This window comes from Phacochoerus africanus, chromosome 14 (genome assembly GCF_016906955.1).
Source record: "Phacochoerus africanus isolate WHEZ1 chromosome 14, ROS_Pafr_v1, whole genome shotgun sequence".
Taxonomy (NCBI): Eukaryota; Metazoa; Chordata; class Mammalia; order Artiodactyla; family Suidae; genus Phacochoerus; species Phacochoerus africanus.
In genome coordinates this window covers 7312193-7326784 of record NC_062557.1, presented here as the reverse complement: position 1 = coordinate 7326784, position 14592 = coordinate 7312193, and the positions used below count along the sequence as shown (strand labels likewise).

General features: G+C 57.3%; 1 protein-coding gene across 2 annotated transcripts in view; it reads right to left on the bottom strand.

Annotated features, from left to right (window-relative positions):
* SDK2 (sidekick cell adhesion molecule 2) overlaps nt 1–14105 on the bottom strand; it is a 287007-nt gene extending 272902 nt beyond the window's left edge. For both annotated transcript variants that reach the window (XM_047756656.1, XM_047756657.1), the window contains exon 1: nt 13699–14105. In XM_047756656.1, coding sequence (XP_047612612.1) covers nt 13699–13762 — 64 coding nt within the window. In that variant the 5' untranslated portion in view covers nt 13763–14105. The remainder of the gene's footprint in view (nt 1–13698) is intronic.
* Between the last annotated feature and the right edge of the window lie 487 nt (nt 14106–14592).

Here is a 14592-nt window from a genome sequence, read left to right as displayed (position 1 = left end):
CCAATCAGAGCCGGAGCGCCAGCCTACACTACAACCACAGCATCCGAGGTCCGAGCCGCATCCGTGACCTACGGGGCAACTTTCGGCCACGCTGGATCTTTAGTCCACTGAGCGAGGCCGGGTATCGAAACTGCATCCTCACGGATACTAGTCGGGTTCTTAACCCACTGAGCCACATTGGAACCTCCCACTGTGTTCTTATATCCTGTGGACAAGCCACAGGAAGCTATTTTAAAAAGCACTTATGATGGCATAACAAATATGAACTGTTTAGGGATAGATCTGTGCTCTGAAACCCACACATGTTGCTGAGAAGGAATCAAAGACCTGAAGAATGGCGTGAAGAGAGCCCATTTCATGGGCCAGAAAACCCAATGGATCAGATACCAACGCTCTTCAACTCGATCTAGATTATCTGCAATCCCAACCAGAAGTCCCAGGGGGACTTTTTCTTTTTAATCTGATTCTCAAATCCATATGCAATGTAAAGGAAAATACAAAACTCCTGCAGCAATGGAAAAGGCCAAAACAGCTCTGAAAAAGAACAAAGTCAGAGAACTAACACCACCTGGTTTCGAGACTTATTACAAAGCAACAGTAACCAACACAATGTGCTCTTGGAATAAAGACAGACAAATAGATCAATGCAACAGAACGGTGTCCAGAAATAGAGCCACACATATAGGGACAACGGATTTTTCAACAAAGGTGTAGAGATAATTCAGGCGTGAAAGGAAAGGTTTTTTTAAAAGAGATTCCAGAACAATTGGATATTCATTAAAAAAAAAAGCAAAAAAAAAAACAAAGAGAAAGACCTATATGCCAGGCAGAGAAGGGTGACCACGGGCACAGGAAACTTTTAGCGTGATGAGTGGTAATTTTGGGTGTTACATGTGTGTCAAGAATTATCTAGTTGTATCCCTTAAATAGCTAAAGAGTTTATCATGTCAAAACAAAAACAAAGCCTCCAATGTTCCCTAAGGAAGATGGGGGGCCTTCCCCTCCTCCAAGACCTCAGCTTCAAGGCCACCTCCTTGGGGACACCTCCACTGGGACAGATGCTCAGGTTACCCCTCTGCCCTGCCCCTGCATCACGTGGTCCCCACCTGGAGTAGGGCCCCTCACACCGTCCTACTCCCCCCACACTTGATGTTCTTACTTGACTGTGAATAATTTGAGAGCCGGGACCTGCCTTGAACCTGGGCTGGACCCCAGGCCCCGTGCTTGGCACAACAGGAGGCGCTGAGAAAATGCTCAAAGAGCAAATAGAGGTTGTCCACTGACACATGAGGGTTGTGCTGGCACTTTCCGCAAAGGCTGTCTCAGCCAGTGATGACGTCACACCCCTGCCCTTCCTTTCCCTGGAAGGAGGCCTCTGGGCTGGTGTTTGGGGTTTTTTTTTTTTTTTTCCCCCTTTCTTTGAAGGAAGGACATTGGGGGCAAGAGCTTCTGGTGGTGAGAGGAGAAGGAAGGAAGGCACGGCGGTTTCCGCCTCCTACATGCAGCCCAAATTTCACGGGTTCTGTAAGTGAAGCTTCCCCGCTGTCCTTTGCAGGGGGGAGCAGGCAGAGCCTGCTGGAGCAGAGGTGGCTCAGCACGGCCACCGGTGCAGCACCCCGGGTTTCTCAAACCCCTAGGCCGGTCCTTCTCAAAGTGTGGTCCTCGGACCAGCTGGCAGCGCATCACCTGGGAACCTGTTGGAAAAGCACTCCCGATCCCCCTCCCCAGACCAGAAGCTCCTGGGGGAAGGGCCTGGGAACCTACATGCAGCAAGCCCTGCAGGGGACCCCAGCCCCCCACCGCTCCGGGCCACCTGCTCACTTCCAATAATGAGGCAGGATAGGCTCGGGCCCCAGGTGCCAGCACCCCCTCCTTCATTCAGCCTCTCATCCATCCCCAGGTGTCCCCAGGCCCAGCCCTGGGACGGGGCCGCTGCCCTGTCCGCCCCCCATCTGCATGTCAGCATCTCAGAGGCATGCCTTTGCATCATCTCGGACACCCAGGCTGGGCTCAGAGGATCCAGGGCCCCTGGGCTCTCCCACAGCAGAGGCACAAGAGAAGCTGGAGTCAGAGGCCTGCTCCCTGCACCCTGGGGCTGGACATTCCAAGATCCAGAGAGACAATGAGTCCTAACATTGCAGGCGAGGTGGCAGGCAGGGGGGCGCAGACAATGGGCCTGTGTTTCTCCCCACGCCTTCCTGCGCTGCTCTCAGCCAGGGCCCTATGAGGGAGCCTGAACCATCAAAAGCACAGAGGTCCACCCAACAGTCCCGACGACGGCCTCTGCCCAGGGCCCAGGCTGGGGTGGTGGGGAGCTTATCACACCCTCCCTCGCTCCCTGGAGCCAAACAATGTTCCTTTCTCCTGCAGGCTTCGGGCATCTTCTGGGCTCTTCATCCGTCAGGGTCTTAGGTGAAGGGGGTTAAATGCCAACACCTCTCTCCTTCTCCCAGACGCCCGGGCCTCCGTCCTCCTGGGGCAGGGAGAATGGGCAGTGGACAGAGCTCTCCAGCCCCGGAGCCACGGCCAGAAGCATCTCCTCTCGCCCGGGCTGATTCCTCTTCATTAGTGCGATCACATCAACTCCGACAGCGGCGGATTTATTACCGCCCCGACGACAATCATTTTTCACCCAGTGATGCACAGCCCGGTAATGAGCTGGGGGCAGAGCTAATGAGGAGCTCCCCCTGGCCCTCCTAGGCAGCGTTCCGGCCCCGCGACGGCCTGTCCGCCAGGGCAGGGAGACGGGGCTCCCAACAGGGAGGTCGAGGGCCACGGGGCTGAGCCCGCCGGAGCCACGCAGTCAATGAACAATGCCACCGAGGGGGGAGACTTCAAGGTTAACTGAACAGGAGGGCGTGGGGGCAGGGCACGGCCTCAGGGCAGGGGCACTTCCTCCAGTGCGGGCGGGACAGGGAGGGGCAGACAGCAGTGGTGGGGAAGGCTGGTGCGGGGGGGGGGGGGGGGGGGGGGGGGGGCTGGGAGTGCGTGGATGCTCTGCGCTTTGCTTCCAGAAGCTCAAGAGCCGAAGAGGGATCGGGAGGGGTGACCGAAGATGGATCGGGAACACGCAGTGCGTGCTGCGTGGGCAGAGCGTGGAGCTGCTGCTGGGACGCAGATGACGCCAAGGCCCTGCTTGGCCAGAGGACGGGCTTCTGGTCACCTTGGCTCTCCTGGAAGGCACCGACGAGTGTCAGTGAGAAGGACCCCAGGGAGGGGGACAGAGTTCTCAGAGAGCCCTGCGCCTCTTACTTTGGGGCATCTTCAGGGCCTCGCTCGGTGCCCTGCCCCCAACTCTTCTTCAACCACAACTGCGGTGGTGTGGTTGATGCTGGATCCACTGGGTGGCTAACCCCGTGCAAATGAAAAGGGATGGGGGGGAGAGGACCCCCTACCAGCATGGATGCTAAGGGAGGACCCAGCAAATGCAGCAAGGGCCCCCAAGCAGCAGGGTCCTTTGGGGACCTTATGCGCACGCCCGCCACCCCGGAAGTCACGGGGGATGTTACAGTGGCCCAGGGTTCCCTGCCTTTGAGACACAAGTACTTTAGGAGGTGGGTATGTAGATGAAACACCACCGAAAAATTTCAATACAAATGGTAGGAATATCTATGTGTAAAGCATCTCAGAATCTTACAGATGATGTGACCCAAAGAGATCATCCGATTCAAGTTTTTCAAAGCCAAGGTTTGACATCCATCCCAGGGGGCCCAGGAAGCCAGGGGGCAGACGTACCACGTCTTCCGGCAACATCAATTGGCTTTAAGATGGCCTTTGTGTGTTCAAATAGAAGTCAGACTGTGGAATGGAATGCAAAATTTCATGTATTTAAAAAGTAAAATATTCAAAAGGGAAAGGTCTCGCGGATGGCGGGCAGCTTTGGGCTACGTGGTCAGATCCCTCAGGGCACGTGTCTGCCCTCCTCCACCACTGGAGTCCTTCACAGAAGAGCCTGGAAATGCTGGATTTAGGCCCCCACCTTTTTCCACGGAGGACACGGGGACCAAAAGGGACCCAGTGAGAATGGGTCGTGGCCTCTGAGACCCACATGGCATCACAAGCCTGATACATTCCCTTTGAACGTGTCTTTTATCACCCCTACAGCACCCTGCTTTATTGTTTTTTCGTTATTTATTTTTTCTTTTTTGGCTGCCCCAAGGCCCATGGAGTTTCCAGACCAGGGGTGAGATCCGAGCCACAGCTGCAACCCAGCAATGCTGGCTCCTTTAATCCACGGTGCCGGGCCGGGATCGAACCTGCATCCTGGCGCTGCAGAGACACTGCCGATTCCTTCACATCACAGCAGGAACTCCAAACACTCTGCTTTCAAGGGTTAACCTCATTAAGGGCAAACCATCATTTCTGTCTAATACCTCTATCCTTGCTGATGAAGGGTTATTATCTAAACTCAAGGAGTTTATAATTAAAGAAATCAGTCACACACACATTAAAAGATAATTCAGAATCAACAAGGCCAAGGGCCAGATGAGACATCTAGACCCTCGGCATCCTAAGGACTGGGAGGCATGTGGGGGTTTGTGTTCCAGCCAAGGGCCCCCGGGCGAGGATGGGGTGCAGGAGGGGAGAGGAGGGAAGGGTGCTGATGGCTTCTTGCAGGGGGCGGTGAGCGGAGCGAGCCTGGCAGGGGCAGGGGTGGGGAGAGAGACAGCAGCCGTGCACAGTGCCAGACCGCGGAGGGCCTGGCTGTGGACCACAGCAGGGGCGAAGCCATGAAGCTCAAAGCCTTATGGTATGTGAAGCAAGAGGTCTCAGGATTCAGATCCCATCACCACGCTCCCCTGGGACAGCAGACAGGGCTCTGAGGTCCCTTAGAGGGAGGAGAGGCCATCCCAGCCTGCGCCCCATGCCCTACCCCGACCCCTCAAGCTGGGGCAGAGCCTGTGGTCAAATGAGAGCGCTCCCCAACCCCAAAGCAGCATGGTGAGCCGCTCCTGAAGGTGGCTGTCTGGATCGGATCAAAAGCGATGATCTCAGAAGCAGCTGGCCTGCCCTCATTGTCTCTGTCTCACAAGTCGAGAGGGCTTGGCACGTTACTTAATGTTTCTGAACTTCAATGCGAACAAGGTTAATAACTTAATCTTTCCGGCCAAAGTCCTTCAGAGGTTGGGCTGAAGAGATGAGCAACCTGTGAAAGCCACCCATAGAAATTTGAGTTTTTAGGAAAGGACCCAGTAAAAACATTCACCTCAAGGCATGCACAGCTGATAAGAGCAGAATATGTGGGCTCTCTGGGGGGGGGGGGCACATTCGCATTTTAAGCTGGAGGTGGGGGAATGTCTCAACCAAACAAATAAATCCCTAATAGTGGAATTTAGATGCTACTGGCACACCTGTGAAAGATAAAGGGCACAGGGCACATGACAACCTGTGGGCTCAAAGCTGACCTTGCTTTCCTGACACCAAGATGACAATAACGACAATGATGAACACTTGCTCAGTGTTTACACTACACTGAGCTCTGTCCTAAGAGCTTATTAACATATCGCATTAAACCCTACTGCAACCCCATAAGGTTGGGACTAGTCTCCTCTCCATCTTACAGATGAAGAAACTGAGGCACAGAGAAGCTATGTAACTTATCCAAGGTCATCCAAGTGGTAAATGACAGATGAATGAACTCAGGGGGTAGTCTATGTTCCAGGCCCCTTAGAGGCCTGTGCTGTGCCATCTGGGCCCTCTGATGGCACGTTCTGGATCAGCCCTTGTGGTTCAAAGCAGGGAACTTGGCATCTGTACTGGATTCAGAACTGATTCACATTATATGGGGATGAGCCAACTGTGCAAGGGCCTGGCCATGATTCTGACCATTGCTCAGACCCTGGCCGACACAACTCCTTCCCCATTTGCACATTGGCACCTTCACAGAGGAGACGGGGTGTGTGGGGGGAGGGGGATCCAGAGTCCCGGTTCCAGCAGGCCCTTGACTGTCACCAGGTCCAGCCCAGAAGCCGAATTCCCTGAATAGGCTGCACAACGGCCAGTAATAGCTCCTCCTCTTAGGATTATCGCATCATCAAAATTTCATCACCCCTCTGGGTCACTAATAGCTTCCTAAATGGCATCAAACTTTAATTGCTTCTCTTCTCCATCCCATTCAGCTTAGAAGACTGTAGCTCTGTCGCCGGCCAGCCCGTCATAAACACCCCAAGCCCACACATCTCGAGCTCGTTTCAATCCCTGAGGGGGAACAGGGGAAAGCACGAGAGAAGGAGAGGGAAGAAGGGGTCCCCTCCTGACCTCCCATGTTCTGCCAACCTAAGGCCCAGTGAGGACACAACTAGGGCAGAAGCAAGAGGCAGGAGGACCGCGGGAAGGAGGGATTCCCAGGGTGATTTCCAAACTCTACTCCCGGCCCTGGACCAGGCCCAGTATTCTAACCACACAACTTCCTGGGCATCTCTCACTGGGAAGGTATCAGGGAAGGATGCGGCGGAGGCACAGGGCAGCCCAGGGCTGTGGAAAGATGCCTAGAGAGCCCTGGGTTCAAACCCTGACTTCCTAGCTGTGTGGCTCTGGGCAGGTAATAGGTCTGAGCCTCAGTTTACCCACATGGTGGAGTTCAGGGAGCAGAACCATGGTAACATGCCTGATGCTGCTGGACTCCCGGACTAGGCACCAAATGGGAGCTCGCTTGCCCTCTGTAGGTCCTGAGGATGGAGAGAAGATGCCAAATCATCCTACACTGGGGAAGAAGCAAAAGAAAGTGGAGCAAAAGGAAGATGGGCAGAGTAAAGGCATGAAGGTTTCCATTGTGGGCAGCAGAAACGAACCCAACTAGTATCCACGAGGATGCGGGTTCGATCCCTGGCCTCACTCAGTGGTTCAAGGATCCGGAGCTGCTGTGGTGTAGGTTGCAGATGAGGTGTGGATCCTATGTTGCTGTGGCTGTGGCCAGCAGCTGTAGTTCCGATTAGACCCCCTAGTCTGGGAACTTCCATATGCCATGGGTGTGGCCCTAAAAAAGCAAAAAAAAAAAAAAAAAGACATGAAGTGGGGGGAAAAGTCTTAAAACAAAATGCAACCTGAGATCTTATTTTAAGAGCCTTTGGCAGGCCCAACACAGAAGCACAGACACAGTTAAATTAGCTTATTAAGAGCTTCTGATATGTCCGGTGCCATGCTGAGCGCTCCGCTTGTGCATCTCATCTGCTTCTTGTATCACAAACAGGCCGACGGGGCCTGAGCATATAAGTGACTGAACGCAAACTGGCACAGACTGACCCAAAGTGACAGAGCTTGCGCCCAGGCTGGCCCAGTTCCAAGGCACTGGCCACTCTACAAGCCACTTCTCAATGGCTTCAGGGCAAAAACTCAAAAGGCAGGGAAGTGGTGGCACAGACTGGAGGTAGCTCAGGGGAATGCCTATAGCTTTAGGGACGGCCTGTCTTGGGTAAAGCAATTCTCGGCAGGAAACGCACTTCTGGAGACCACAGTGTCATCTCTGCAGTTACGAGGAATGCTCAGACATCACCACTGGGCCTCGAGATGCCCCACCTCCAGCGACACGGAAGCCCCGCGCTTCCCAGCTCCCTTGCCTGGGAAGGACCACGGGGTGGGACCACGTGATCAGCTCTGGCCAATGCGCTGTGAGGGGAAGGGAGCCGGGCCACAGCCTTGCATTGTGGATGCAGGTCTCTTACGGATTTCAAAAGGGGCCTCCACACCTGGAAGGACATCCCCCCCCAACCTCACTACCCTTCCTCCCAGTTTCCCCCATGTCAGAAAGACAGAGCTGGGAGGGATTCAGCAAGGAGCCAACCCAGGGGCCAGGCTGCTAGAAGCAGCTTCACCTGCAGGGCCAGAGGTGGGAAAAGCTGGGAACGGGGGCTAGAAAGCCTGAGCCAGGGGCTCCTGGCTCAACAGAAACACTAGCCATGTAAGCCCAGGCTGGAGGCCGGGGCTCCTCTCCCTGGGGAGGTGTGGCTGCTCATGGTCGTTGGGGTCCGTGGTCCTCTGTGATGTGCAGAGGAGCCCGTGAGGGCTGGGTGAGTGGCCAGAGAGGAGCCGAAGAAGCAGGTAAAGGCCAGATGACAGAGGGCTTTATGCCATAGGTAAGTGTTCATTCATTCAATCGTGTATTCTTTACTCACTAACGCATATTCACTGAGCTCCTTCTATGTGTCAGGCATTGTCCCAGCGGCTGGGGATAGAGCAGGGGATAAAATAAAGCTCTGCCCATATGAGAGACCAGCAATAAACAAGCCAACATGTGTCGGATGGAGCTGAGGGCTGCAGCGGGGAGGAAAGTAAGCTAAGAGGTGGGTGCCTGGAGATGCCACGTGACTGGGTGCTTAGGGACAGAGAAGGGCCATCAGAGGAAAAGTCTGATCAAATAAGGATGGGACCTTGCAGACGTCGGGGAGGAGTGGGCACGGCTGCAGGGACAGCAGGACGCTCCAGCACCAGTTCAGAGGCCAGAGCATGACTGGTAAATTCTAGAAACACAAGGGCGCTCAGTGTGGTGGACGGGAGTGAGTGAAGGTGAGGCTGGAGGGGAGGTCGAGTGTGGGGAGTGAGGGGTGAGGATTACAACATCCTTGTAGCTGGTGGCAACACCTTATAAGCCTTAACACTGGAGGTCCCTTTGTGGCTCAGTGGTTAACGAACCCAACTAGGACCCACGAGGACGTGGGTTCGATCCCTGGCCTTGCTCCGTGGGTTAAGGATCCGGTGTTGCCATGAGCTGTGGTGTAGGTCCCAGACTTGGCCCAAATCCTGCGTTGCTGTGGCTGTGGTGTAGACCGGTGGCTGCAGCTCCAAACTGACCCCTAGTCTGGGCACCTCCGTATGTCATGGGTACAGCCCTAAAAAAAAAGCCTTAACATTGAGGAAGGGCATTTTTAAAGGGAGGAGGATAATCTCAGCATTGGGGAAAACCCTACGAGGTGGCTAACCCTTCTTTTTGACCCTGTTTCCTCATTTACCGATGAAGAGACGGGGCCTCAGTTCCAGTTGGCTCAGGGGTGGAACCAGGCTGGGAGCCATTGCTGTCACCATGCTGGCGCCTCCACTTTGGAAGGAAAGGGGCCTCAGGGGGCGCCTGGACCAGACACCTGGCTCTGATGAGACCGGCTGTGCAGCCCCTCCCTCTCTTGCCCCCAGGACCCTGAGCAGCCCCACGGGGGGCGGGGGGGGCACCCCTTTTCAGCACCACTCCCTGGCCCTGCATGGGGACAGGAGCAGTTGGGAGGGCCAGGAGTCACGGGGATGTCTCAGCAACCTGGCCTGTTTTCCTTTCCATTACAGGCATCGGGGCCGCTGCTGGCAGTCACTGCTGGCCTATTTGCTGCTGTTGGCATCCCAAGGCCCCAAATTACGATGACTAATTCCCACCGCTTCGGGCAGCTCCAGGGGGCAGCTCCAGGGCCGTCAGCGGCAACTTACGCCAGGCGGGGCCAGGGTGGAAATCCCGCAGGCAGCACCCTAACACCCAGCATCAGTTTCAACTCAGTTTCCTGACTCCCTGAGGGGCCAGGAGTCAGAGAGAAGCGGGGAGGAGGAGGTTCTAGCCAATCAGAGGACGCCATCAACCACAGCCAAACCCGAGGACAACCGGCCACAGGGAGGCCAAATGCCTCAGCAACATAAAACACGACTGTCTAAAAACCAGCTTGTTTGGTAAGAGAGTGAGTCCCCCATCACCAGGCGGTATGCAAGCAGAGACCACGGGGCCACCTGTCCCAGGTGTGTGGGCAGGGGACAGCCCTAGATGACTTTTCATGTCTTTTTCAAGCAAATGTCCTGATGCGTGCTAGTCCTTAGGGTGGAGAACAAGTTCACTCTCTCTGACCATTTAGCGTCCAGCCCAACTGTGTCCCGCGGTACAAAATCGAATGCAGAGCAATATGCAATTTAACACATCATTTTGAAAGTCGGCCGTTCAGGCACTGTTTAAACAGAGAACTGCTGTAAAGGACTTGGCCTCTTTCCCAGCCTCCCTCCCCTGATGGAACACGGTTCCTGGCCCCGTCATTGGCCTTCCAGCAGAGGACATAAAGGAGATGCGGTCGATAAATATTTGCCGAACAAATGCATGAAAGGGAGAGTTTCTGAGGCAGGTACCAGGCTGCCAGCGTGCTTCGGTCTCAGGTGGGGGGTCCTGAGTCTGTCCATCCCCGGCAGGCAGGGGCGATCTTCTGCAATCAGTACGAACACCAAACTGTGTAGCTCGTCAAACCACAGGGAGAATGTTCCACGCCGCCCAACTGAGGCCCGGGGGAGCCCAGGGCGAGGGAGAGGGGCGTGTGGGGTGGAGAGCCACCTCTCTGGCCCTGGGAGAAGGGGACGGGGGAGCAGGGGTGCCCCCGGCCCACACGCATGGGACTTTGACACATGGCAGCTGAGCCCCAGGCAAGCGTGCCACTTGGCCTTGTGGTAATTAGTAAGAAGCCCTGATCAATAAGTTATTTTTTGCTGTCAGTAATTAATAATTACAGCTTAGCCACACCATGTAATTAAACTTTCATCCCGCTCCCTCGAGTGCTGTTTGGCTTTTATTGTGATTCCTTCCCAACACTAAACTTTCTCCCTTTGGAGCCTTCGGGAGCCTCCGGGGCTGCGCTTCCCGGCCTTGTTCAGGGTTTTCCCACTGCCTGGTTCGCTCCGCTCAGACCCCTCCTCTGTTCCTCCCCCAGGCACTGTTCTCTTGAAAGAACCTTCTAGACCAGCTGGCTGGGCTCCTTCCAGCCTCCCAGCCTCCCCAGGAGGTCCACCAGCAGCCATCAAGCTTCGTGCGTGGCACTTGTTAAAACGCAGACACTCTCCAGAGTGCCTGGGACTCTGGGCCAGGACCGCTCAAGGGCCACTCTGAGGGACAGTGATGTGGCCACAGAAGGGAGTCAAGGAAGAGTCTTGGGTGGGGACAAGGCTTTCGACGCCTTTTGCGGGGGGGGAGGAGGGGGTGGCCAGGAACCTCATGGTCCCTTGGCTGATAGTGTGAAAATAACCATAGGCTCGTAGGAACAATAACAGTAACGACAACAATTACTGTTTATTAAGCACCTTTCACTCACCAGGTGCTTGCTAGGCACCCCCTGAATACCTGGTATCCTCAGATCAACTCCGCTTTTTTCTACAGCATCCCTGCGCATAGTCTGGGGAATGAGTCTGAACCGTGTGACACTGAGTTTGGGGGGAAATGCGCAAATGGTGGCTTCTAATACAAACAAGTGATGTCGCGAAAACCAAGTCAAGACAGGTCTGGCAGTGGCTGATGGGAGGGCTGCCCCGAGAGAAGGGCACCTGGAGGATGAGGTTCCCAGGCGCACATGTGACAAACAGTGTCAGTGGGCTCAACCACCTGAAAGGGGTTCATAGCCTGGCCTCAAACCCAAAAGAGAAGCAAAGGAGAAACCATCTAACCTCAAAGCAGATAAGACCCCGAGGCCTGACCCTGCTCCCCCGACTCACAACACAGCATTGCTCCCAAGCCTGGGCCGGGACCCAGTTCCCACAATCCTGTGCATGGTTTGCTGCCCAGGAGACAAATGGAAGGAGGGTACCTGGTAGATGCTGGAAAACACGCTCCCGGAGCCAGGGGACACAAACCGAGCCGCAGGGGACCCAGGCAGCCACACTCAAACCCGCAGCAAACAGGAGAAGCGGGAGAGAGAGTGAATCGGTCAACGAGACCTTCTCGGCTTCCGACAGGGCGAACCACAGGGAACGTGAGGTGGCCTGGCCTGAACATCAGGACAGAGGCGCGGAAACTTGGCCTTGGGTGGATGGGGCTGGTGTGGACGTGGGGCATGGAACTGACTTGCTGACCCAGAAAGAAAAGCCCTTCAGGTGCCCTGGCGACTTCTTACAAGCCTAGTCCTGGATGGGACAAGAATTAGAGAGCCACCTGACCAAGGACACTGTGCCGATGCTGGAGTCTGTGTGGTAACTGAGAAGCATCCAGATAGAGACTGACACCCCTCCAAGGCCCCCCTGTCGCCTGGCTTTCAAAAGGTAACCCCGTGGGCATCCCAGAGCAAATCTGTGCCCCAGGACAGATGAACCAGTTCCTGTTCTGCCAGCTTCACAGTCCTCCCCAGACCCTTAGAAGAAGGACCCCTGCCCCAGCAAGCCCACCCCAGCTACAGAGGGTCCTGGATGCAGGAAGAGAGGGGCTTAGAACTCACCTGGTCCCAGTCCTGACTCCTGCCCCCAGGTCCCCCAGCAGCCTTGGGCCAGTCACCCGATGCCCCCAGGGTCCTCAGTTTTCCCACCTGTTAAATGGCTACTAGGCTAAAGCGACCTCTGAAGTCCCTGCCGGCTGGAAGATTTTATGATGACCATAAAAATAATAATAACTTTTACTACCTTACATTCACAGGGCCCGTTACAAAATTTCTAAGTGCTTTAATGTAAATTACATTACAGCCGTAAAATTCTCCCCTCAGCCCTGTGAGTGAGAGCTGATTATTCTTATCTCTTGCATCTTGGCTCTCTGGACTGCCCTACGCTGGGCACACTGGAGTCCCCTCTCCCCTGAGGCTCCAAGACCCCAGAGGTAGGTGGGGCCCTTTCGAGGTTACAGCCTCCGCAGACTGCCTCCCTGTCCCCGTCCCCCGTGGGTCCAGCCCCCTCCCAAGCCGGGAAGAAGGCAGGCCAAGCCCTGGGAGTCCTAGAGCTCAGGCCAGGCTTCGTCTCCCTCCGCCCCCAGCAGGCGCCGCTCGGACACCGCTGGCACCACTGTCTGGATCTGTGAACCCCAAAGGCAAGGAAGCATCGGAGCAGCCGCCCTCCCCAGCTGGGACCTGCCCAAGGACCGGGGAGGGGTCTGGGCATCCGGTCCTTGGAGGGGGGCAGCGCGGCTCAGGCCTTCTCTTCCTTCCTAACACTCCCACTCCCCAAACCGCCAGCCCTTCTCCACCGTGAGGCTGCTCCAGGCAGCTACAGGTCAGAGCGGCGGCTGCAGAGGTAACTGAGCTGCCAGCGGGGCTGGAGACAAGAGGCAGGAAGGGTGCTGAGTGGGGCGCGGGGGGTGGGGGCGGGAGGGAAAAGGGCCTCAGACCCGCCCTGTGCACCGCCCCTCGGTGAGTCTGGGGCTGCACCGCGACCCCGGCTCGCGCGCGCACCGCGAAGCACCCCCAGCCCCAGCGGCCGGCGAAGCAGCCAACACGGGCTCCGAGGTTCGGCCGGGCCCCGCACTTGCCTCTTGGGGCGACCGACCTGGTACCCAGGGCCTGACTCGGGCTCCTTCCCGCCGCCCTCCCGCCCTACTTCCTAGCCTCGGGGCGGCCAGCGCGGGCCCGGCTGGGCTTTGCCCTTCCCCGCCGACCCCGCGCGGGGAACCAGGAGCCCGGCAGGAGGAGCCGAGTGCAGCCGGGCGCTGAGCCCCGCACTAAAAACGCGCCCCTCCCACATCAGCACGAGGGCACCGACAGTGGGGGCGGGGGGAGTGCCCCCCCGCCCCTTAAACTCTTCTCAGCCTCCAGGAGCGACGTCTGCCAGCACGGACCCCACCCCTCTTCCCTCATTTGGAAGCCACAAGTCTCGGAGAGACCTTCCCACCCCCCGAAAAAGAGAGCCCCCAAACTCGGAGAAAGGGTCCTGAAACTCTCTGGAGAGGGCTCTGCCCAGGCTAAGCCCGGATCCAAGAAGCCACCGTGAGGCCAGGGAGCTCCCGCACCCTCCCTGCCCCCTCCCCGCGCCCCTTCCCCAACCCCACGCGGAGGTGGCCCTCCGTACCTTGGGCTCCGGCCGCGCGGATCCGGTGCAGGGCCAGCAGAGTCCAGATTAGCAGCCCCCACATGGTGACCAGCCTTTTTTCGAGCGGGGGGACTTCCGCACTGTTTTATAATCCTGGTGGGGTCCGTACCCCGCGGCTGTGGCCTGGGAGACTGTCTACGCGGCTCCGGCCCGGAGCGGTATCCGTCCGGGAGGGGCAGCGCTGGGGACCCCAACCCTTCCTCCGCTTCTTCAGTCCAAGTCCGAGCCCCGCAGCGCGCCGGGAAGGCCAGAGGCAAGCTAAGATCAGGAGGAAAAGCCGCTCTTGGACTTTGGGCGCCTCCCTTCCGAAGCACCCCAACTCCGACTTCTCCTGGGCAGAGAAGCCTCGGCGATCCGCCCGGGTCGCCGGCCGGGCTCCGGAATAAATCGACAACTTCAGGAAACTTCCTCCCTTGGCCACGTTGCCCGCCCCCCGCCCCCTCCCCGCCCCCTGGTTGGGTTCTCCGCGCGGACGCAGTCACCGCCGATCCAGGCGCCGGGCCCCCGGGGCCGGGCGGGAGACGAGCGCGGCTGCAGACGCGGGTGCCGGGCTTCTTTCAGGGGCGCTGGGTTCGGGGGGCGCGGTGAACATAGCGGTCCGAATCTCCCTGGAGCTGAAGTTTTCTAACTTTGCAGGCGGCAGCTGGCGGGGCCGGGCCACCCCTTTCGGCTCCAGCGCACCGTCGCCCAATCCGGGGACTCAGTCCTTCCCAGGGACGCTGGGCCGGGGCGCGCCCTCGCCTCCGCGCCCAGCGGGCTAGCAAACTTTGCAGGTCCGGCGGCCCGGCGCGCAGCCCCGCGCGCCCATGCCCGCGCCGGCTGCAGGGCGGCGGGGACGGCTGTTGGGCTCGGCGACCCGGGCTGTCGCCGGCG